Source organism: Podarcis erhardii, assembly GCF_964252035.2.
Source record: "Podarcis erhardii genome assembly, chromosome: 7".
NCBI lineage: Eukaryota > Metazoa > Chordata > Lepidosauria > Squamata > Lacertidae > Podarcis > Podarcis erhardii.
In genome coordinates this window covers 75,222,581-75,246,302 of record NC_138511.1, presented here as the reverse complement: position 1 = coordinate 75,246,302, position 23,722 = coordinate 75,222,581, and the positions used below count along the sequence as shown (strand labels likewise).

The 23,722-nt window shown below is 49.2% G+C and overlaps 1 protein-coding gene across 5 annotated transcripts in view; it reads left to right on the top strand.

Moving 5' to 3' along the window:
• The window catches only part of GRAMD1A (GRAM domain containing 1A), a 52,338-nt gene extending 36,413 nt beyond the window's left edge, over positions 1 to 15,925 (top strand). For all 5 annotated transcript variants that reach the window (XM_081868921.1, XM_081868920.1, XM_081868922.1 and 2 more), the window contains 8 exons: positions 711 to 829; positions 4,548 to 4,690; positions 6,711 to 6,814; positions 7,549 to 7,734; positions 7,860 to 7,947; positions 12,345 to 12,452; positions 12,760 to 12,880; positions 14,170 to 15,925. In XM_081868921.1, the coding sequence (XP_081725047.1) occupies positions 711 to 829; positions 4,548 to 4,690; positions 6,711 to 6,814; positions 7,549 to 7,734; positions 7,860 to 7,947; positions 12,345 to 12,452; positions 12,760 to 12,880; positions 14,170 to 14,238 (938 nt within the window). In that variant the 3' untranslated portion in view covers positions 14,239 to 15,925. The remainder of the gene's footprint in view (positions 1 to 710; positions 830 to 4,547; positions 4,691 to 6,710; positions 6,815 to 7,548; positions 7,735 to 7,859; positions 7,948 to 12,344; positions 12,453 to 12,759; positions 12,881 to 14,169) is intronic.
• The last annotated feature ends 7,797 nt before the right edge of the window (positions 15,926 to 23,722 follow it).

Below are 23,722 nucleotides of genomic sequence, written 5' to 3'. Positions count from 1 at the left end.
TTACAGGAGGGAGGGCCCACAGCTCAGTAACAAAGAGCCTCTGTTTTGCACACAGAAGGTCTCTGGATCAATCCTCAGCATCCTTAGATAGTGCTGGGAAAAGTTCCCAAATGGAATCCTTGGGAGCCACTTCCATGTCCTGAGAATAATAATAATAATATAATAATAGCTTCCCCAGCCGCTCTGGGTGGCTCCCAGCAGAATTAAAAGCACAATAAAACACCAGACATTAAAAACTTCCCTAAATATGGCTGCCTTCAGATGTCTTCTAAAAGTCAGATAGCTGTTTATTTCCCTGACATCTGATAGGAGGGCGTTCCACAGGGCAGGTGCTACTGCCGAGAAGGCCCTCTGCCTGGTTCCCTGTAATTTTGCTTCTCACAGTGAGGGAACCACCAGAAGGCCCTCGGAGCTGGATCTCAGTGTCCGGGCAGAACAATATGGGTGGAGACACTCCTTCAGGTATACTCGAGGCTGCTTAGGGCTTTAAATATCAGCACCAACATTTTGAATTGTGCTCGGAAACGTTCTGGGAGCCAATGTAGGTCTTTCAGGACCTACAGGGCAGGCAGCAAGCGATTCTTAAAAAACTGCATGATTTGTGTATTGATCTTAAAACTTTCACATACTGTTTCCCCCACTCTGTTTTTTTTCAAAAGCACAATAACCAAGGAATTCCTCCTCCTGATATGTCCCCTTTTCTCCCGCAGACGTGGCGCTGACTTCATGGACTGGCGACAACAAGTGCCACCAAAGCCGCGTCATCTCCTACACAATCCCCATCACCAACCCGTTGGGCCCCAAGGCTGCAGCTGTAGTGGAGACTCAGGTGTGGATGTGCAAAAGCATCTTCTTCTTATTCTTTTTAAAAATGACGGTAGGGGAGGGGAGCGTGCCTTTTTTATAGCGAGCTGACTGGATTTCAAAAAGCCTTTCAGCAATTGCTTCCTCAGAACTGTTGACTAAACAAAGAGCGGGGGTGGGGGGAATAGTAAGTACCTCGGGTAACATACGCTTCAGGTTACATTTTTTAAGGTTACAGATTCCACTAAACCAGAAATAGTACCTCGGGGTAAGGACTTTGCTTCAGGATGAGATCAGAAATCGAGCGGCGGCATGGCCGCAGTGGGAGGCCTTACTAGCTAAAGTGGTGTCTCAGGTTAAGAACAGTTTCAGGTTAAGAACAGACCTCCAGAACGAATTAAGTACTTAACCCGAGGTACCACTGTACAGTGAAATTACGTGCATTTGATTTGCGTGATTTCAACCATACGTGGTTGAAGGCAGTCTGGTTGAGGGGAAATGTCTGAAGTCCCAGGCAAGGTCTGCTTGGCTCTGGGAATTTCCTGCAAGATCTTGTAAAAGCCAGAGAGCACACCAAGTGGGCCTTGCCTTGGAAAGGAAGGAAGGCCGAGAGCTCAAAAATTCTTTTCGTGCCAGGTCCACTTGGAGTTACCTGGCGCAGAAAGAGATTTTTATTTATTTGGTTTTTCAGATTAAAATTTTACAGTCACATATCCAACATACAACATAAAAACAAGATTCCGAGGAATCTCTTGGGCTTCCCTCCTCGCCTTTGTGAGTCTTATTGTTAATCATTTCTTCCTGCATCTTTTATAATAATCCAAATCTTTTACCTCTCCATTGTATCCCAAATTCCCCATTAAACTCCAAGTGATATTCCAATCCTTCTAACGATTTTAACTGTTTACAATGGCCTTTAAGATATGTTATAAATTTTCCCCATTCCTTATTAAAATTTTGGTGTTCCTGATTTCTGATTCTTCCAGTCATTTTAGCCATTTTCTGCATAATCCGTCAACTTGATCTGCCATTCTTCTCTGGTAAAGGTAAAGGGACCCCTGACCACTAGGTCCAGTCGTGGCCGACTCTGGGGTTGCGGTGCTCATCTCGCTTTATTGGCTGAGGGAGCCAGCGTACAGCTTCCGGGTCATGTGACCAGCATGACTAAGCCGCTTCTGGCAAACCAGAGCAGCGCACGGAAACGCCGTTTACCTTCCCACTGGAGCGGCACCTATTTATCTACTTGCACTTTGACGTGCTTTCAAACTGCTAGGTGTGCAGGAGCAGGGACCGAGCAACGGGAGCTCACCCCATTGCGGGGATTCGACCTTCTGATTGGCAAGTCCTAGGCTCTGTGGTTTAACCCACAGCGCCACCCGCGTCCCTCTTCTCCGGCAGGGACATGCAAAAGGAGCTTTTAAGATCCTCGCCTTTCCTCTCTAGGAAGGTCCCCCCCCCCCCAGTGTGCCATGCAAGCAGCGCAGTGGCTCTTGGGCATGGTGGGACTGCTCTGACTTCCTATGAGATCTCACAAGAGGATCCTCACCATTTCCGAGAGCCAGCGTGCCTCCAGCCAAAGGATGTGCCAAGCACGAATTACTTCCTCACCAGCCACCTTACAGAAGGCTGACTGGCTATCCACACGTCAACTCCACAGGTTTTCTTTGTCTGTGAGCGATTTTCACATACACAGGTGTCCCTCCACTTAACGTGGGGGTTACGTTCCAGGGCCCCGTGCGCATAAGTGAAATCATGTAAAATTGAGAGCACCCACTAAGCACCCTTTAAACGCCCTCCCTGCTGCTCTCTTCGTACTAAAAATATTGTATCCAACAATATCCACAACCAGAATTGAAGCTTTGGCGTGGGCAGGAGGCCGGAGGATGCACAGAAAAGTGGCTGCGGCTGTTGCGCTACCTCACACCCCAGCTGCTAGGCGGTTAGGATGAGCAGTGTAAACAAAGCCCCGCTGTGCCTCTGGTCTCTTCAAGGCTTCCTCCGCCTTCACTGCTGTCCTCTTCAGGCTCCAACTCTCTCCCACCATTTCCAGATTTAAATTGAATTATTTAATTCTTTCCCGACACTGCATGTGCGCACAGTCCAGTCACACGTAAGGGAGGGGATGACCGTAAACATAACCCCTGGAACTGATCCCAGGCATAAGATGCGATTCTTCTGTACTGAGGGATGTAAAATGCAAAAAGTACAGATAGTGAAATTCAAAATAAACAAGGTTACCCTTTGCACCAGAGATGACGGGTGATAAAACAATCCCATTTGGCAATCTGAGTTAATTACCATCTATATCAGAAAGAAAGTCATTGCCTCTATTCAGACCAAAATGAAGAGTGGGACTCCTTGATGAATTATAGCTCAGCAGTTTTGCACCAGAGCTTCCCTTTCAAATTATTTGACTTGAGTGTGGCTAAGTCAAGATCAGCGGCAGACCGTCCAGATAAACTGAAATGTCCCCCTGCTGGTTGTATAAATATTGTCATTTCTGAGGTGATTTTCGCGCAGGGCAGTTTGCGCCCTGTGTTTGTCCTCACAGTCAGGGCCGGCCCAAGGCATTTTGGCACCTGAAGCAAACCACAAAATGGCGTCCCCACCCCCTGGCCAGGAAATAAGGGGTGAGTGACGATGTACATCAGGAATAAGGGAAGAATAAAGATCCACGTCTGGAACAAGGGTGGGAGGGCACCACCAATGCCTCCTCTTCATCAAAAGGCTGCTGTAGAGGCAACAACTGTTGTTGCCACAGCAGCAGGGGCAGCAGCAGCAGGTGATGCACTCCTTAGATCTGCTGCCTCTGAGGATCCTACCGCCTGAGGCGGTTGCCTCACCTTGCCTCATGGCTTGGCCGGCCCTGCCCACAGTTCATTGATCAGTTCTCCTTGGTGCATTTGGTTCTGAATAGAGAGAACAGCCTGCCTTCTCACTTCAGTGGTACCTGTGGTTAAGAACTTAATTCGTTCCGGAGGTCCGTTCTTAACCTGACACTGTTCTTAACCTGAGGTACCACTTTAGCTAATGGAGCCTCCTGTTGCCACCGCACAATTTCTGTTCTCATCCTGAGGTAAAGTTCTTAACCCAAGGTACTACTTTCGGGTTAGCAGAGTCTGTAACCCGAAGTGTCTGTAACCCAAGGTACCACTATACAGATTTCGGTTAACTCTCTTTCCCGAGTTCATTGTTTTAGCACCTATTGCTGCTGTCATAAAGGGTCACCAGGCTTACCTTGCATGGTTCTGAATCATCACTCTCTGTTTAATTTCCCTGTCCTGTCACTGCTTACTACCCCCCTCATACCACAATATGTATGCATCTAAACCTACATAAAGTCACATCAACAGCATACATTTAAAGCACATTGCTTCTCCCAAAGAATCCTAGAAACTGTAGTTTACCCCTCACATAGCTACAAATCCCAGCATCCTTAACAAACTACAATACCCAGGATTATTTGGGGGGAAACCATGTGCTTTAGGCATGTTAAATGTGTTTTAAATGTATGCTGTGTGTGTTGAGATAGATAGATAGATAGATAGATAGATAGATAGATAGATAGATACGCATTAGTCCATGGAATCTTATGCTGTAATAATTTTTTTAAGCTTTGAAAGTGCCACAAGTCTTTGCTAAGTTTGCTGCAAGCAAGTTAAGGCGGCTGCCCTTCTGTAAAATGTGTGCATGACTGCAGAACTCACAGGTCTCTCTTCTCCCCTTTCTCGCTCAACGGCCAGACTCTGTTCCGTACCAGCTCTAAGAGCGGGGGCTGCGTGGTTGACTCGGAAGTGATCACACAGGGGATCCCGTACCAGGACTACTTCTACACAGCGCATCGATACTGTATTACTGCTGTGGCCAAGAGCAAGGCCCGACTCAGGTACTGGTTCCTCCCCCTTGTCCCCGTGGCTTCAGGGCTGCTTTCCTCTCCTCGTGGCATGTTGACCCAGTTTATCTCTTGAGGCAAAACCAGCGAGAATCCCTTGGCACCGTAAAACAGTGGGAAACCTGTGGTCCTCCATGTTGGACTGCAGCTCTCAAAATCCCTGACCATTAATAATAATAATAATAATAATAATAATAATAATAATAATAATAATAAATTATTTATACCCCTCCCATCTGGCTAGGTTTCCCCAGCCACTTTTGGCAGCTCCCAACAGAATATTAAAAACATGATACAACATCAAACATTAAAAACTTCCCTAAACAGGACTGCTTTCAGATGTCTTCTAAAAGTCAGATAGTTGTTTATTTCCTTGACATTTGATGGGAGGGTGTTCCACAGGGCAGGTGCCACAACCAAGAAGGCCTTCTGCTTGGTTCCCTGTAACCTTGCAGCGAGGGTACCGCCAGAAAGCCCTTGGAGCTGAACCTTGGTGTCCGGGCTGGATGATGGAGGTGAAGATGCTCCTTCAGGTATACTGGGCCAAGGCCATTTAGGGCTTTAAAGGTCAGCACCAACACTTTGAAGTGTGCTCAGAAACGTACTGGGAGCCAATGTAGGTCTTTCAGGACTGGTGTTATGTGGTCTTGGCGGCCACTCCCAGTCACCAGTCTAGCTGCTGCATTCTGGATTAGTTGTAGTTTCCGGGTCACCTTCAAAGGTAGCCCCACGTAGAGCACATCGCAGCATTCCAAGCCGGAGAAAACTAGAGCATGCACCACTCTGGCGAGACAGTCCGCGGGCAGATAGGGTCTCAGCCTGCATACCAGATGAAGCTGGTAAACAGCTGCCCCGGAAACAGAATTGACCTGCGCCTCCATGGACAGCTGTGAGTCCAAAATGACTCCCAGGCTGCGCACCTGGTCCTTCAGGGGTACAGTTACCCCATTCAGGACCAGGGAGTCCCCCACACCTGCCTGACCCCTGTCCCCCCAAAACAGTACAGTGGTACCTCAGTTTTCAAACAGCTTAGTTCACGAACAACTTGGAATTCGAATGCCACAAACCTGGAAACATATAGTGTGAAACTATCCAGAAAACCACAAAGCCAACAAACTTGCAACTCATGAAAAAAGCAGCAACACAACAAATTGAAAAAAGCAAACCAACCGCAAATGAATCAAAACCACAAGAAAACATAAAACAACACCAACCCTAACCCTCATTCTAATCCTTACCTGTCAGAGAACTGCCATCGGAGCCAGAGGAGGAGGGAGGGCTCCAGAGGGATGCTGGAGAGCGTCCCAGGAGGGAGAGAGGCAGCCCATCTGCGGGGGAAGGAAATCAGCGTAGCACCAGTGGAGAAGGGGGGCAGATGGGGGAATCGGAGAGAAGGCTCCAGGACTCCTCACAGGAGACCAGCGGGGAGAGCACGGGTCCTCCACTGCCCACACCCTCCCTGCGCAGAAGACTTCCGCGCAGGGAGAGTAGGCGGAGACTTGGCGTCAAAGAACTTCTTTGCTAGAAGAAGTTCAAGAAACGCCCACTGACGGATTCTGCCAGCGACTGAGACAGCCACGGATGAGTGGCTGTCCGGACAGAAAGGGTTCACCCAGGTGACTCAGCCAGGTGTGGCGACGACTTACGCACGAGCAACCCCTAGAACCATTACATTACCCTAACACTAACCCAGTTCTAAAATTATCCCTAACCCAGAAATGGTCTTGTTAGATAGTAAAAATCATGTTAAATTGCTGTTTTAGGGGTTGTTTTTAAAAGTCTGGAACGGATTAATCCATTTAAGGCCATAGGAGCGTTTATCATGGAACCATATGGTCACAGAGTTGGAGGGAACCTCAGCGTAGTCTAACCCCCCTGTTCAGTCCAACAAAGTATATAATAACAGCATCCCCGGCAGATGGCCGTCTAGCCTCTGCTTGAATACTTCCATAGAGTCTGTGGAGTGAGCTTTCACAGGCCGCTTCATCAGAAGCTTTTATTTCCTTTATTGCAGAGTCTCCTCTGAGATCCGGTACCGGAAGCAGCCATGGAACCTGGTGAAAACGCTCATTGAGAAAAACGCCTGGAGCGGTGTGGAAGAATACTTTCAGCACTTGGGTATGGGGATCAAAAGGGCAGAGCTGCACTCCAGAAATCTGAGCACAGAGCAGCACCGCCAGGGGCCTCAGGGGCTGAGATTGCCCCCTGCTTTGTCCCGTGTGGGGGATCATAGCGCCCCGTAGTTTCAGTGGCCCTGGGTCTGGGTTGCTTTATCTGTGGGCATGTGGGAGGTATTCATGCCCTGGAGGAGAAAGCAGTGGTAGCTGGTGCTCATTGGGACTGGTAGGGTAGGAGGCAGGGAGCCCAACAGTAGGTGGCGCCAGAGTCAATGACGGGCAGAGATAGTTAATGCTAGTTTTGTCCCCCTCCTCCTTGCTGAATCCTACAAAGGCAAAACTGAGACTAAGGAGAAGGGACCTGACAGCCAGGGCCCTGGGCTGATTGTTATTGTTTTTGTTGTTATACCCTGTCCATCTGACTGGGTTGCCCCAGCCACTCTGGGTGGTTTCCAACAGATATGAAAACATAATAAAACATCAAACGGTTAAAACATCCCTATAGAGGGCTGCCTTCAGATGTCTTCTAAAAGTTGTATAGCTATTTATCTCCTTGACATCTGATGTGAAGGTGTTCCGCAGGGCAGGCGCCACTACCGAAAAGGCCCTTTAGTTAAAAAGGCAGGCAGGTGGAGGGTTGGCAGAGGGCTGACAGAGGTTGGCAGGGCAGGACCAGCCTCCCCTGGGAGTCTGCTATGGAGCTTTCAGCCTCCCCTCCCGCTCCCTCTGTTGCAGAGCTGGCGCTGGTGCAGGCAGAGAAGGCCCTGCTGGAAGAGAGCTGCCATGGCAAGGAGCCGCGGGGGCTCCTGTCCGGCCTGCGCCGCCGGAAGCGCACCCTGAGCTGGAGAGCCCCCCACGTCGAGCCCCCACTCCCCACGTTGCCTGACGGTGAGGGGGCAGCCCGCACCATCCGTCCCTCAGGTAGGCCCCCCTCGCACCGGGGTCCAGCCTGTCCCCTTCCCTTCTGCACTGTGCTGTCTCCCTGGATCCGCAGGGCACGATGCTTGCAACAGCCCTTGACCTGCGGGCCTTCTCCTTCCCTGCAGGCAGCCTGACCTCTCGGCTCTCGGAGCAGCTGGCGGAACAAGGCCAAGGCCAGACCGTCTCCACCGTGATTCTCATCATCAGCTTGGTGTAAGGCAGCTGCTGGCTTGGGAAATGGGGAGCGGGGGGGGGGGTTGGAGTTGGATCTAGAGCCTCTTAGGAGCTGACGCGGCCCCAGGCATGTTTACTCAGAGGTGAGTCCCACTGTGTTCAGTGGGGTTCATCTCCTAGCAAAGCACCCTCACACCATACCTGAAAGTGCCCTAGCACCACTTTAATAGTCTTGACCCCGCAAGGTCCTGGGAACTGTAGTTTGAGTGTGCTGAGAGCTGTTAGGAGACCCCTTGCAAGGCTACGATTCCCAGCACCGTCAACCAGCTAGGAAGCTGGCGGGGGGGTCATGACTGCTGATGTGGCATAAGAGTGCTTTAAATGTGCAGGGTAGACGTGAGCTGAATTGGGAGGCAAAGTAAGAGCACAACCTGTTCTTGAGTAGGACAAGCATAAGAAATAATAATAATAATAATAATAATAATAATAATAATAATAATAATAATAATTTACAGTGGAACCTCGGTTGTCAAACGTAAGACCATTCAACTTCTGAAACATTCTACAACTGAGGCGCAAAGGGCTGGCTGCAAGTTCAATGGAGAAAATGGAGAAACATGCCTTGGAAGCCGTTCGACTTCCGAGGCGTGTTTGAAAATGGAAGCATTCACTTCCGGGTTTTCGGTGTTTGAAAACTGAAACGTTCGGCTTCTGAGATGCTTGAAAACTGAGGTTCCACTCTAATAATAATAATAATAATAATAATAATAATAATAATAATAATAGCAGTAGCAGCATGCTGCCCATATGAATGGGTTGCTCCAGCAGCTCCCAAAAAATTATTAATTCCACAGTAAAACATCAAACATTTAAAACTTCCTGATACAGGGCTGCCTTCAGTTGCCTTCGGAAAGTTGTGTAGCTTTTTATGTTTGGAATCTGATGGGATGGCACCACTACTGAGAAGGCCCTCAGAGCTGGACCTCTGTGTCTGGGCTGAACAATGGGGGGTGGAGATGCTCCTTGAGGTATACTGGGCCGAGGCCGTTTAGGGCTTTAAAGGTCAGCACTAGCCCACAACTCACAGTTGCCATGTTTAGTGCATCGTGCACATCCAGCCCGATGCCTTTGAACTGCATGAAGTGAAGGTTTTTGCTCACCACTTTTTCTCTTTGTGCTGGGTAAGGGGCGAGGCCCTGGTTCAGGGGTGGAGCACACACTTTGCATGCAGACTGGCCCCTGGGGCATCAGAAGGACACTATGCCTGAGACCCCAGAGAGCGGCAGCCTCTTATGAGCAGCCAGTACTGGATGAGATCGACACATGATCTCCTCCTGGTAGCAGTCAGCTTCCTGCATCTCTTAAACCTCGCCCTCCCATTTCTGTGTGTTGTTCTGCCGTGAGAAGGATGCAAGAGCAGGGTCAGCAGCCTTGCTTGTTTAATAGTAATGGTGAGCATTTGGGGTGGGGGGTGGGGTGGGGAGAGACTCAGGATAGGATCCCCTGCTTTTTTTGGTGTGTTTTTTTCCGGGCCGAAAGCACGAGCAAAGCGTCACACGTCTCTTTCTTTCCTTTTTCCACCTCTGCCTCCGCACAGGATCTGTGTGAGGTATCGTATGCCAGCATCACTCCCCCCAACTCTGCTTTTGCCTTGGGCCCCCTTTGGACCTTGCCCCTAACCCGAACCCCATCCTGCACCGACCCTGCTCTGGACTCACAAACACCATCCCTTGCCTTGGATGCTGACAGAAAACACCCCAACACCTCCCTGCTTATGCTCTTTGCCACCCTCCTCCCTGCCGCCACAACCATCTCCTCTGGCTCCCTGTCCCTGAGCCTGTTTGTCATCCTCCACTCGTCTGTGCATTCCTTCCTCCACTCCTTTTGTCCTCCACTTTCTCCCTGCTTGCCCTTTCCCCCCTTACTGGTTGTCTTGTACTCAGGGCTTTTATCTGAATTAAAAGCAAAGCAAAAGGAAAATAATGATCCATAGACAGAAAGTCTGAGTTCTTTACCCTGGCTAAGTTATATGAAGTTGCATACTGCTTCCTTATCTTTGCCTGTGCCTGGCAGTTATGGCAAGGAACAAAGTGCTTCATGACACACCAAAGTTGTGTCCCCCCCCCCCGACAGCTGGGTGGCCTGCTTAGCCCCTCTCTTCTCTCTTCCTTGTGGCTTCTGACCCCTCACCCCGCGCCCCCCATCTCTGCCTTCACATGATCAAAGCTTAATCTGTGAGCCAGGGATTTTCCAGGAGAGAGAGAACAAGAGAAAATGTGAAGGGGGGAAGAATGTGAAAGAGGGAGAAAGAAAAGAGAGGCTGCAAAAGAAAAAGGATGTGAAAGCGAGAATGCAAAAGAAAGAAATCTGAAAGAGAAAAACGTGAAAGAGAGAAGGCGATAATGCAAGCAAATGTGAAAGAGAAAGCAAAAGAGAAAGAAAACAGTGCAAAAGAATGCGAAAGAGAGAATGTAAGAGAGAAAGTAAGAAAGTGAGAGATAATGCAAAAGAAATAAAATCGAACAAAGAGAATGCAAAAGAAAGCGAGAAAAAGAGAAAGAAGACTACTGGCTTGCTGAATTTTGCATCCAATATAAAAAAAAATGTGCAAAAGCATGGATTACACAGGGATCAAGTCTTGTTGTATATTGCTGTCCTTCAGCTCAGGCTGAGTTCACATAGTGCATTTGCAACATGATCTGTACGTTTTCGATATTATCGCTGCAGCCTCCACTTGATCACTTAAAAACTAACCTGGAGGGATCATCACAGACTATTGTCTCTTATCGCATTGGGCTGTTTTCCTAACGGGGGGGGGGCGGGGGGAGAATGCTTGCTACCACTTAAGCTAAATGGCACAGACCCATGCCCTGTCTCAACCACCCTCACCAGCATCTGTGTTGAATCCCTGCATTTACTTTCTTTAAATACTGCGCTCTAATGAGCTACATGCTATTGATTTCCCAAAGAGAGATGTCAGATGCTGGCATCATCCACTCAGCGTAGCGTACACTAATAGGCACTCATGCCTTGTATTTTTAATGCTCTGAGCAGGGAAGCTGCAAAGGGTTGTGCGTTCTTTCTTAGAGCCAAATGTAACTGAGCAATATTGCAGGGCCTGAACTCAGGTCCTCCTGTTTGCAAAAAGGCTGAAGGAGCTGGGGAGGGGCCATAGCTCTGCGGTCGAGCCGGAAGCGCCTGGTACATGCATGGATAACTCCAGAAAGTTAAAACACACGGAGAAGAGCTATAATTCCACGGCAGAGCACATGTGCTTTACAAAACACATGCTCAGTGAAGTTCCCGGGTTCCGCCTGTGCTATTGCAAGCAAAAAGTAGCAGGCAATGTGAAAAGTCTCTGCTTGAGACCTTGCCAGTCCGCAGACAATTTTAGGCCAAATAGCCTGACCTGATAGAAGGAGCAGGACTTTCCCCTTGCTCATAGCAAGTCAATAATAACTAGACAGGGGGACCCACAGGACAGGGGTGTTTTCTATGGCCTAGAAAATCTCTGACTGAAGTGAGAAACCAGTTTTGAGGGTATGTGTGTCACCTGGCTGAATGCCAGCATGGTGCCCACCCCCCAGGATATTCTAATGCCCATCACCGCTGAACATTAACCAAGCTTGATTGGGCTGATGACACCTGGAGGGTACTTTGTTGGCTGCCTCTGACAGTAGTTCTGTTAGCTCAAGGATTTCTGTTTGCACAGCAGAACTTCCTCTCTTGCATCCCCTGCATCTTCCCCAGATATGCTCTGGAGGATTGGGGGAAACTTGAGAATAGATTCAGTGCGTGCTCCTGGAGGGGAGGGCGATGGGAAGTTCCATTGTGCAGCCAGAAGCCCTTGCATTCGCGGAACTGCTTTGTTGGATACCGCCCACCGAGCTGTTTCTGATGCTAGACCTTCTCAGAACAGACCCATCAGAATCAATGGACATGGCTAGGCTAGGTCCACTGATTTCAGTGGTCCACTCTTGAATAAAACACAGGGGCTCATCCACACTTCCACTTGCCCTGCTTGACTCACACTTTCTAGGCATGGATCCTAGCGGTTTTCCTCATGCCCAGCTCCTTTCCCAGATCCACCCTTTAGTGTTAAATCAGAGCAAACATAATTTTTGCTTCGATTGAGCGCTAAAGAGCTGTTTTCCCTGGGCAGGAACAGTGGGACAAGAGGAAGTGGATGAGCCCATAGTTGAATATATATGTTATATAGACAAGTAGATAGATCCCTTCATGTAGAAGAGTAGCATGTCAGGGAGAAGCTGGCTGATAATGCTTCTCTTTGACATTTTAAATTTCTACTTGTTTGTCTTTTAAATGTAGAGGCTGAAGTGGTTTGAACCAGGCACAGGTTGGCTGCTTCAGCAAGAGCTTGGCCCGAGTGGTCCCTTCTCCTTCCAAGCCATTTCTCTCTCTCTTTCTCTCTCTAGCCTTGTGGTCTTGGTTATCTTGAACATGATGCTGTTCTACAGGCTCTGGTCTCTGGAGCACACAGCCCGGACCTTTGAATCATGGCAGGCCTATGCGCTCTCCAGTGGGTAAGGAACCAAGAGAGAAGTGTGAGGAACACAACCTTTTCTTACCTTTATGATCTGAAACAACGGATTTGGGTCCCGTGGTTTGTTAAAAAGGTTAAATGCGTTGGCAACATTCGGTTAGAAAGGAGGTGAGAGGGGAAAGTGGGCTGCATTTAAGAATACAGAGGCCTTGTGGAACTGGTCTATGGGGTAGGAGCATTAGCACTCCGGAGGAGCACATAAGGCATGGAGATGAGGGGTGCTTTGAAGACATTTCCCTGTCGATTGCAGCTAAGAGTACACACACACTCTCTCTCCTCCCTGGCAGAAAGCTACCACAGACAGCATCTGAATGGGCCGAGATCCTGGAGCTGCAGAAGCGGTTTCACAGTGTGGAGGTTCAGAAGTGGAAGCAGATCCTCAAGGCCTCCGTGGAGCTTCTAGATGAGGTGAGGTCTGCAGTTGTCACGAGGGCGCTAATGGGGAGTTAACGTGAACACCCTTGTGTGGGAATGTTGTGGATAGTAGGGGCGGAAATATTGATTAAATTTTATCCTTCCTCACTCACGCAGAGCACATTCCCTTGTACATTGCTGGAAGCTATAGTTGATGGATTCGTGAGAATCGTTTGAGTTAAGCAATCTAGTCTGGCTTGTCCAGATTGGATTGTTCCCGGTAAATCCCCTTTAGTTTCCCTCTTAAAAACAATAATGACACAACAGTCTTCCTTTAAAAGTAATGATAAGGTTAACTTACGTTCAGTTCACAGTATGGTCCTGAAGGCAGGCTATATCTTGTAGTTACAGTTACAGAGAAAAGTATGGGTTCATCCCCTGTGAGGGATGAGCCCATGCACTGCTGGCTAAGAGCCAGCAGACAGCAAAAGGCAAGATGGAGAGAAGGCGAAAAAGGGAAGGTGGCTGCATGACTGGTCCTTTTGTAGGGTCTGCTAGGGTCACGCCCATCTACCTGGTCACGCACAGGGGGGAGGATGCTTCAGACTGGGTGCGACAGGAAGTCCTCCTGGCTGAAGCAACATTCCCCTGTGTGTCCACACTGGGCAAACAGGAAATGTTATATTTGACTGCTTCAGTGATGTTACATCCCACAGTTTGACCCAGTGGAAATTAATGGCAGTAGTACCATTTTTCCATGGAGGATGTTGGGGGATATCTAGTCCTAGTCACTTCTTTGGTTGGCAGATTGATCTGCACCTCCAGCTCCGCTTCTCCTGCCCTGGGTAATGTTTGGGGGCCCTGCAGTCAGCAGGGGAATCTCTGGCAGTGGTGTTTTCTGCATGCTTGGAGCATCTGAAAAACACACATCCTTTGCACATGATTGCATTGGGATGCACAAAGGACCGAGTCCTTTTCAGTGCAAATGGAGGAATATTTGTGGTGGGCTTCCTTTTCTCAGGCTTCACAAACCCCGGAGTTTCTCTTATGTTTCTCTTCCCCCTCCAGCCTTAAGGAGATGCGAGGTGAAGGGGGGAGGATTTGAATCATGGTGCTGAGACAGAGTTGGTTTCCTAAACTTTGCCGCCGGCAAGCCATTTTCCCAATTGAAATCCCTCTCTTTGAAGCTGTTGTTTGCACCACAACAGATGGGGTTTGGGAAAGAGACCCTGCTGATAACACAGGCCCTGAGAATAAAACCGCTCCTGGGCCTCTTTGCTAATAACGACCGCTCCTTACTCGACTGCCTCCAGGGCGGGCTAACGCTGTCCTCTTTCCTCCAGATGAAAATCTCCCTTGAGAAGCTGCACCAGGGCATCACGGTGGCTGAGCCCCCCTTGGAACCGGAGTGAAACCCCCAGTGCTCCCTCTCTCCCAAGGATGTTGCTCCAAAACTGCTGCTGGGTCGGTGGCACCCACCTCCTGTGGCCGGCGTGCGACCGAGGGGACGACATTCCACTCCTTGCCAGACCAACAGCTGGACCTTAGCCTCAAGAGTGCCACTCGCAGTGATGGATTCCACCGCCACCACTTTCCTGCTTCGGGGATCTTTCTCCCGGAGCATCTTCCTTCTCTCTTCTTCTCTCTGAGGGTCTCTGCAGTGACTTCATTTTATCCCCTCCCCCTTTAAGTGCTATTTATATTCCTCACAGGACCCCAGAGAGCTTTTGACTTCTGCTGCTCCAGCATCCTTTCTCTACCTTCTTTCCAGCTGTTGTTCGGAGTGTGTGTGACTGGGAACTTTAGTGGACAGGTGGCGGTGCCTGTATCTCTTGTGTTGAGATTTCACCCAACAGCTGGGACGGCAAGGACCCGCTTTCCTCCTCCATGTTGAGGGCAATCGATCTGCGATTTCCTTCTCTCACACACACACAAGTGGTTGAGAGATGGGAAACCAAGAGTCCGTATTGAATCCTTCCTTGCTCCCTCTCCTCCTGTTCCCATCCTTTGGCGAGCCCGATTGTTTTATTAAAGGGATCTTCTCGACAACATTACCTCTGACAGAAGGGGGAAAGGGTAGGCATGGCCCTGAACATTATGTGGCCAGAAATCTGATTTACTGAAGTTGGAGAGCATCTGAGACCCTTGAGGGGGTTCTGTGCCCCTTGCCCATGTGAGAGTTAACCTAGAGCAGGGATGGCCCTCCAGATGTTGATGGACTACAGCACCCATCATCTCTGACTGCTGGCCTTGGTGGCTGGAGCTGATGGGAGTTGGAGTCTTAACAATATCTGGAGGGCCACAGGTTCCCCATCCCTGACTTAAGAGCATGCCCAAAGGCAGCTGGGGAAGGCAGCTGGGGAAGCAGCTGGGTCAAACACACCAGTAATCCTATTTATGCATTTCCATCACTGGTGTGGGGGTGGGCAGCGAGTCCAGGAGTACCCCAGTCTATGCCGAAAGCTTTCTGGCTTTGGGAGGTTTCTGCTGCGCCAGCTGCCCTAATCCGTTATTTGCCGCAACGAAAATGCCAAACTCTGCTTTTTTTTTTTTTTTTGAGAGGAGGGCAGTCTGAATGAGTGCAGCACAGTGGCCACAGAGTCGGGGCTCCTGGGTTTTACTTTTATTTTTTTTACTCCCATGTGGACAGCAACACATGGGAGTAAGACTCCAGGACTCCTAGACTCCAGGACTCCTTTGCCCGATTCCTCCTAGGCCCGTCTCCCAGGCAACAAATGGGCTTTGCCAAGGCCTAGCTGTACTGTCACTTTAAAATGAGGTTGCACTGCCAGTCAGGGCCCCAGGTGCCCTTCCAATACTGCCTGAGGGGGTTTCTAATCTTGAAATCCACCCCCTCCTGGGGAGGGGTGTGTGTCTGCCAGCCCTGTGTTCTCCACTCCCGACTCAAGACCTTGGAAGGCCCAGGTTTCTGACCTCCGCTTTTCTCCCTTCTTCCCCCTCACCAAGGTTGTGGCGAGGGGGCTCCCCCCCCCCCAGTTTTGTAGCTGTGTTCAGTGTTAACGATCCTTTGTGTTCAAGGTTCCACAGAGGTGCTGGGGCTTATTTATTAGGGAGCGGAATAAAGACCGTGGATCGGAATCTCTCTGTGTGTATATGGGGAGTGTTTTTAAAGTGTGTGGTCTTCTGTGTCTCCTCCACCCCTGTCACTAGGGCGCTTGAGTGACCCATGTTGTAGGGGCGTAAGTCACAAAGGGCCAGGCTGGGCCTAATTCTTTGTAGCATTGGGGAGTTGCAGAGGTCCAGAAAGCAAGAGATCCCTTGCAGTAGCCATAGCAGGAGGGCCGAAGGAAATCTGCTTTCACGGTTAACGATTCCAATAGATCCTGGCAAAGGATAACAAAAACTGTTGTTCCATTGAGGAGGTGCAGTGGGTCAATGCATCTGGCTGTTAACCGGAAGGTTGGTGGTTTGAGCCTACTTAGGGACAGTTGTGGGTAGCCTTACAGAGGGTTGGATTAAATGACCCTTGGGTCCCCTTATGAGCATAATTTTTTATGACACGTACAACCCATCTCACTTGCAAGAAGCTTAAACAGCATGCCTAGTCCCTGTGCCCCCCCCTTTCTATTTTATCCTCACAAGAATCCTTTGAGATAGATTGGCCCAAGTTCACCTAGGGAGCTTCATGGCCGAGGGGGTCCTGAATGATGCTGCCTCCCAAGGCTTGATGACTTCATAGGCCTGCACTAGTGCCTTCTCCATCCTTCCTGACACCTAGGGAGTTCAGCTCGGCTTCTTCCTAGAAGGGCTGTGTTGTTGTTTTTTCCTTCAGGTGTTCTGGACAATGCATGGGAAGGCTGCTCACCATGAGGAGCCTGTCATGTGAGGCTCCTCCTTGCCCCCCTGCTCCCCTTGGCTGCATCTAATGCTAGTCACACCCAGAGCCGACACGCTCTGAATGAATGGACATGACAAACGTAGGTCCATTGAGTTCAGTGACTGCCCTTGAGTAAAACTGAGTTGGGTATAGCTCTTTGTCAGTGTTCTTGGAGAAGCTTCCCTAAAAGATGGCATCCTTCCCCATCCCTACCCAGGCAATAATAAGTTGCAGGGGTGTGTTATCTGGACCATGTTCTCAGATCATACTAGATAGATAGAGAGAGAGAGAGAGAGAGAGAGAGAGAGAGAGATAGAGATAGATAGATAGATAGATAGATAGATAGATAGATAGATAGATAGATAGATAGATATCTCATCCCACCTCACAATTAAAGATTCTCTAGGTGGCTTGCAGAAAAACACACACATTATTTTTGTTTTAACCATGAATTATTTAAATGACATCCTCCCATCCCAAAAAAGGAATCCAGACCACAAAACGATAAGACAAAAGCAGCAGTTAAATGACGATAAAAATAACACAGAAGACCTCAACCGGCTGTGAAAGACGATCATTAATAGCCTGGACAAGTAAAATGGTCTTGGCTTGTCATCTGAAGCTCCTCAGAAGGGAACCTTGAGGGAGAGTGTTCCAAGGTCAGGTTGGCACCACAGGGCAATTTCCCCAGTTGCCACCAGCCTAAGATTGTCTCAGGAGTGCCAGAGACACTGGCAAGTGGTTCTTTTGGCAGGAGACAAAGGTGGGACCCAAGAGACCATGAGGATGCTCTAGAGTAGAACATGCCCACAAATCCTCTACCAGCTCAGGACCCACCAGGTAGATCCCTGGGTGATCTGTAGGAGATTGACAAGGATTTCAGACTCCTTATGGTCCATAGTAGCAACAGCAATATTATTCTCTGCCCCAACCTGCCATAATTATATTGCTGAAATGGAGGAAACTTGGAATAACCAGGAGTGGATTTTTGTGTGGAACGACTAGGAGCTCAGTTCACTTCTGGGCTCAGAATTCTTTAGTTCCCCTTTTGCACGAGGCTGTGATTGATGGATCTGGGGGGTTGTAGTAAAAAGCTAAGTACAGCACACAAGCCTGTCTGCCCACCTGCGCTCTACGGCTTGCAGAATCTAGTTTGTTTTCCTTAAGAACCCAGAAGCTTACCCACCAGTCAGATACAAGTGATGGGAGTCAGGTGGAGCAGAGTGAATTTCCTGTTGTGTTTCGTGAACTGGCAGGAGGATGGAGAGGAGGAAGAAGATCCCGGCGAGGGGTGTAGCCAGGATTGGGACACACTGGGGCAAGCTGGGGGTGGGGAAGGAAGTATTCACAGAGAGCTGGGATGGCGAGGGCATGGAGGTCAATGCGCAGGATCCAGAGCCAAAGAGGCCCCTGTCTCCACAAACATGGCTGGCTCCGAGGCGTAGAGAGTAGTGGGCAATGTGCTCCAGAAGGCTGAGGCAGCCAAGGGCCCACAGCCCAGCTCCCTAGCTGGCCAGGTGGGGCTCACTAGCTCTGGGAGGAGGGGTGTGATTCCTCAGCTGGATAGGGCTCAGAACAGGTGAGCTCCACATGCCTGCAATCTGCATGAAAAATACAAAAGGGAAGCAGAGCTCAGGCGCTGTGTCTGCTCAGCTGCCCAAGTTGATGGACCTTGACTTGGATGCTCCTGGACCCCTAAGGGACTCTGCTTTGGGTTTGATTGAGACTGGGCTGTATCCTGACTGCTGGACTTCAGACTTAGCTACTTGGATTGATCCTGGACTTTGGACTTTGTTTGTGTGGCTTTGAACTTTGAACTTTCGACTTGACTTGCTGCCAGGTAGGCCAGGGGTTCAGGACACTCACAGTATCCCCCACAGCCCACTGAGCTGCATATACAAGTAAAACTCTACATACGCAGTTCTAAAACTCTGAGCCAGTGTGGCATAATGGTTAGAGTGTTGTACCTGGGTTCAAATCCACCCTCGGCCGTGAAGCTCATTGGGTGATCTTGGGCCAGCCACCATTTCCTAGCCTATCCTACCTCACAGGGTTGTTGAGGATGAAATGGGGAGGAGAAGAACCATGTACGCCACCTTGGAAGAAAAGGTAGTATATCAACCACCACCACCACCACAAAAGCTTCAAAGAAAACTAATAAAAGAGCCTACTGACAAACCTGGTTTACAGGTAAGGAGCACTGCTAGAGAAATGATTAGTACAAGGTCAGCCGTAACAGAGGTTTAATTTTGTTTTACTTCGATATTTATTTATTTCAAAGCTGCTGGAGTTCACTTCACCATGCCTGTGTCTCCTTTCCCCTTTCTTTGACCGACATCAGAAAATGAAAGAGGGAATTGTTTGAAGAGATACATAATTAAATGCTTCTTTTGTGCTTCGTAGGCCTCTCACTCCCCACAGGCTCTGTGCGTCTCCTTCCAACATCCCCCAGCAGCAGAACGGTAAATTTTTTAGTAGCTTTCTTCGGCTTTCTTTGCAGAGGGAGGATAAGAACATGGTGGTTCTCCCCTCCTTGGTTTTCAGGATCTGTTTCTGCTGCTGTGTGTGTTTTTTGAGGGTGCAAAATTGGCCACTAACTGAGAGTGGAGCCAAGGCTCTTCTGGGTCCAGCAAGCCAAGGGGGCAAGTCCAAAGAAGGTGCTCAGAGCGGAGAGGCAGGCAGGGAAGGTTATCTCATTATTGGCGGCTGTGACACAGATATCTGCTACTGCCAGCAACATCCTGCAAGCCTCTTGTAATTTCAGTGCCGAGCTGCCTGCATCTTCATAGTTCTGAGCAACCTCATTTTGGGGAGGAGGAATAGGAGAGGAAATAAGAACACAAAAAAGACCTGGGTCAGATAAAAAGCCTGTCTAGTCCAGCATGCAAAATGGCCAGCCCAGGCACAGGGGAAACCCACAAGCAAAACCTGAGGGCTTGCATGTCCTGAGGCAGGGCTGGGGAACCTCAGAACAGGGGGCTGAATGGGACCCTCTACCACCCTTGTCTGGCCCTGGGCACTATCCCCAGGGCACATCCCCTCTTCCCAAGCTCTGCACCCTCCTCGAGTGCTTGTCAGGAGTGGGTGTCAGGAACAGGTCAGCAATAAATCACATGGCATCAGTGAAGTTAACTCTTTATTCAAGAAAACAAGGTCGACTCGGGAAGCCAGGCCTTGTTAGCACAGCAACTCATCCCAGTAGATTTTGCCCCTGTGAGGCATTTCCACAGTTGCCTAAGTCTCCTCTCCCAGGTCCTTCCCCAGCAATCTGAGACTCTGCCGCCGTGCCCGTCTCCCTCTTCATACCACTTCTGGTTCTGGGAAACAAGGAGGGAGGGGAGCTGGTTTCTTCAACAGCCTGACTCATCTCTGCCTCTGGGCTTCCCTCCTCTCCTGCTTCCCCTTCTGATTCTGATTCTGGACTGCTCTCTGCCACAGACTTGCTGCTCACTAAGCCCTGTGACCTCTTCAGCTTCCAGCATCACCTCCTCCTCCCAGTCCTCTCCCTCTGACCACTCATGGTCGTCCCACCACCAATTCTCTGGCTCTGAGCCTTCTTTCCTTGGGGGTTCCCCAGGTGCTGCCTTGCACCATTCCTCTGCATCTAGCCAGTTCCTGACAGTGCTTGGCTGAAATGTGTCCTTGACAATGCCTTTCCCTTGCCAGGATGGAAGATGGAGAGAGGCATGCCCAGGCACAGAACCCAAGGACAGTTGGGTGATTGAAAGACAGCCTACAGCAAATGCCAAGGATCACATCCATTGCTCCGCCCACTTTCTCCTATGACCCCGCCTACCACTTGGATATGTTGGATATGACACCTGGAGGGTTGCCCTGGAGAAAACGCAGCCCTCAGCTCATAGTTGCTGTGAGCGTTTTTGCTGACCCTCAGGATCCCTTCCAACTCTATGATTCTATGAATAACAACAGGAACATGGGTGCAGGTGAGACACTCTAGCAGTAGTGTAGGAATTGGTTTCTATGGGTTTACACTGCTGCATGTTGCTGTAAACCTCTGAAGGCTCAGCAGTGTTTAGGTAGGAACAACTTTACACCACAGCCATTGCTTGGATCAGAGGAATAACAACAACAACAACAACAACAACAATTGCATTATTTATACCCCGCCCATCTGGCTGGGCTTACAGTGCATATTAAAAACAGTAAGATGTCAAACGTAAAAAACCTTCCTGATACAGGGCCGCCTTCTGATGTCTTCTAAAAGTTGTGTAGTTCTTTATCTCCTTGACATCTGATGGGAGGGCATTCCACAGGGAGGGTGCCACTGCCGAGAAGGCCCTCTGCTTGGTTCCCTGTAACTTCACTTCCCGCAGGATTCTCTTTTCAAATGGTAGCAGAACTCCCAGAAATGGGGTCTCTCAAGTAAGCTCACGGCACGGCCTACTCCGATAGGCAGTGTGGCTCAAGTCTTCCTGCATTGCAGGGGGTTGGACTAGATGACCCTTGGGGACCCTTCCAACTCTACAGTTCTATGATTCCCTCACAGTCTGTAAGGCTCACACGCCTTTCCCCACCAACCTTAACAGCTCAGCTGAGACAGCATCTCTGAAGGGCAAAGGGACAAGGAACCATGCTGGAGTCAAAGAGGCCCTTGAAAGCTTTGCTTGCTGCTCACAATGGGGCAGAGGAGAGTGGATGTTGACCCCCGGGGCACCGGAGTGGAACGGGAGTGATCTCGATCATCGGACTCCCAGGCAGGCAAGTGTGTGTGTCCATTAGCCTTGCATAAGTGAATGATGCAGGAGCCTGTTATGGGAACTGGGAGATAAGGCTGAAATCAGAGAATCTCTCAGAGCCTGGGAGATGGGGAATGTTACGGTGAGGCATTGTGGGAGGCAGGTAGATGATAAGAGGAAAGGGAGAGAGGGTTTGTGATTGATGATGAATATACAAGACTGCACCTCTGCAGTGCTCATTAAATCAGTCCCGAGTAACTGCCGCCTGCTGGTTTCATGCGTGCATTCACAGATTAGAATTTGAACCACTCATTAGCTTGCATTAAACCCAGCTGCCTTAACCCCAGATCAGACCAGTGTTAGAAACTCAGATATACAAGCTAGGAGCCAAATGGCTCCTTAAACCAGGGTTGCAGTTGCCAAAACAAAATGTCTAGTTGCCATTTTGATGCCAGAACCCACTGGAAAGTTGTATTTTTTGGTTCCTGAATTTTTTTTCCTGATTTTGGCACATAAAATATCACGGGTAGAATTCTACAAGGTGTATTGTTAAGTGTGTGGAAACAGGCAAGACCTCTGACTGGCAGAATGGCTTTCCAGGGTCTCAGGCAGAGAAAGGCATTTCACATCACCAGCTTCCCCAACCCCTCCAAGTGGAGACCTGAGTGCTTGCTCCAGGGACCTCAACGTACAAATGTGTGCTTCACAAGTAAGCCACTTCTTAAGCCATCATGGCTGGTAGACATCAGGAATCTGATCATAAATGCAATCCCCTATTAAAGCTATCTAGGTTTCACTACATCTGTCGGGGTGAATGCTATAGAATAGATCAAGCTGTGTGTTATGTATTATGTGTTGCCAACCTTTTTTTTAGGCCCAATGGAACATCTGGATTTTAAGCATCATAGGCGCCACCCCTCTTGTCACTTCTCGCTTCCTCAGATCAGCCCCCTGCTAATATAGGGGACACAAAAAACACACACTTTGTTTTTCCAAGGGATCTGGGAGAAAGCCAGATCCAGTAAAATTAATTTGAGGCTTGAAAAGCACATAGGATTGAACAAGGAAATGGGGAACGGGTGTCACTCTTTAAAAAAAGTTATAGAAGGGATAAAAACATACTCTCCCTTACCACCATGGGGGCAGTGAGTGGGAGGGTTGGAAGCTGTGTAGATACCAGCAGAAGACCTCTAAGGCGCCATTGCGCCCGTGGGCAACACATCCAACAGGCACTGAAAGCACACGGGAATCCTGAGAGTGATGGTTTCTCCCTGACAGAGCTACGAATTCCCAGCAACCTTCACAAGCCACAGTTCCTGTGATTATTTGGGAGAAGTCATGTGCTTTGAATGCGCAGTGTGGCTCTGCCTAATACTGAGCTACATGGGCCAATGATTTGATTAAGTAATAATAATAATAAAAATAAATAGTTTTATTTATATCCCGCCCTCCCCAGTAACCGGGCTCAGGGCGGCTAACAACAATAAAATAATACAGAGGCTATCTTTCGTGTTCGAAACTTTGCCAGGATAAGAGCATGAGAAGTGTGTCCTCTCCAACATACCGTATTTTTCTCTCTATTGGACGCAGTTTTTCCCCTCCAAAAATTGAGGGGAAATGTGTGTGCGTCCTATGGAGCGAATGCAGGCTTGTGCCATAGCTGCGCGCAACCCCTCCGGCAGGGAGAGGCTGCACGGGGCTATGGATTGTTTAGCCCTGCGCAGCGTCTTCCGGCAAGGAGAGGCTGCACGGGGCTAAAGGGGAAGCCAAAACAGCGAGCGGGATCCACCCCGCTCACTGCCTTGGCTTGTTCCATAGCTGCGCGCAACCCCTCCGGCAAGGAGAGGTTGTGTGCAGCCTGTACACTGATCTTTGGGGCTGGGGGGGGGAAATATTTTTTTCTTGATTTCCCCCCCCTAAAAACTGGGTGCGCCCTATGGTCCGGTGCGCCCTATGGTGCGAAAAATACGGTATATAGCCTGCACTGTGTGTGGATTAATGGATTTCATCTGCTTTGGTCTACCTAATTTAGGACTAGGGGTGGGAAGAGACAAAGAGGTCTTTCTCTTTGGGATCAGGCAGAAGGGCTTAAGTCAACTATCACTTTCTGGGGTTTAGTCCAGGAATCTGTTTTCAGTGCCAAAGAGCAACAGGTCTGCTGATAAAAACTGAAGCTGTCTCTGAGTATCTGCAAAGTGCCTTTCCCTATCATTACCCAGTAGCCACTGACGGGACTGAGCATGGGACCTCTTTTCTTACTAGGATGGGAGGCAGCAAACATAATTGATCTTCAAAAGATATATATATAACTATATTGTAATTTGTGCTAGAATTTTATGAAGAGCGGGTAAAAATACTGTA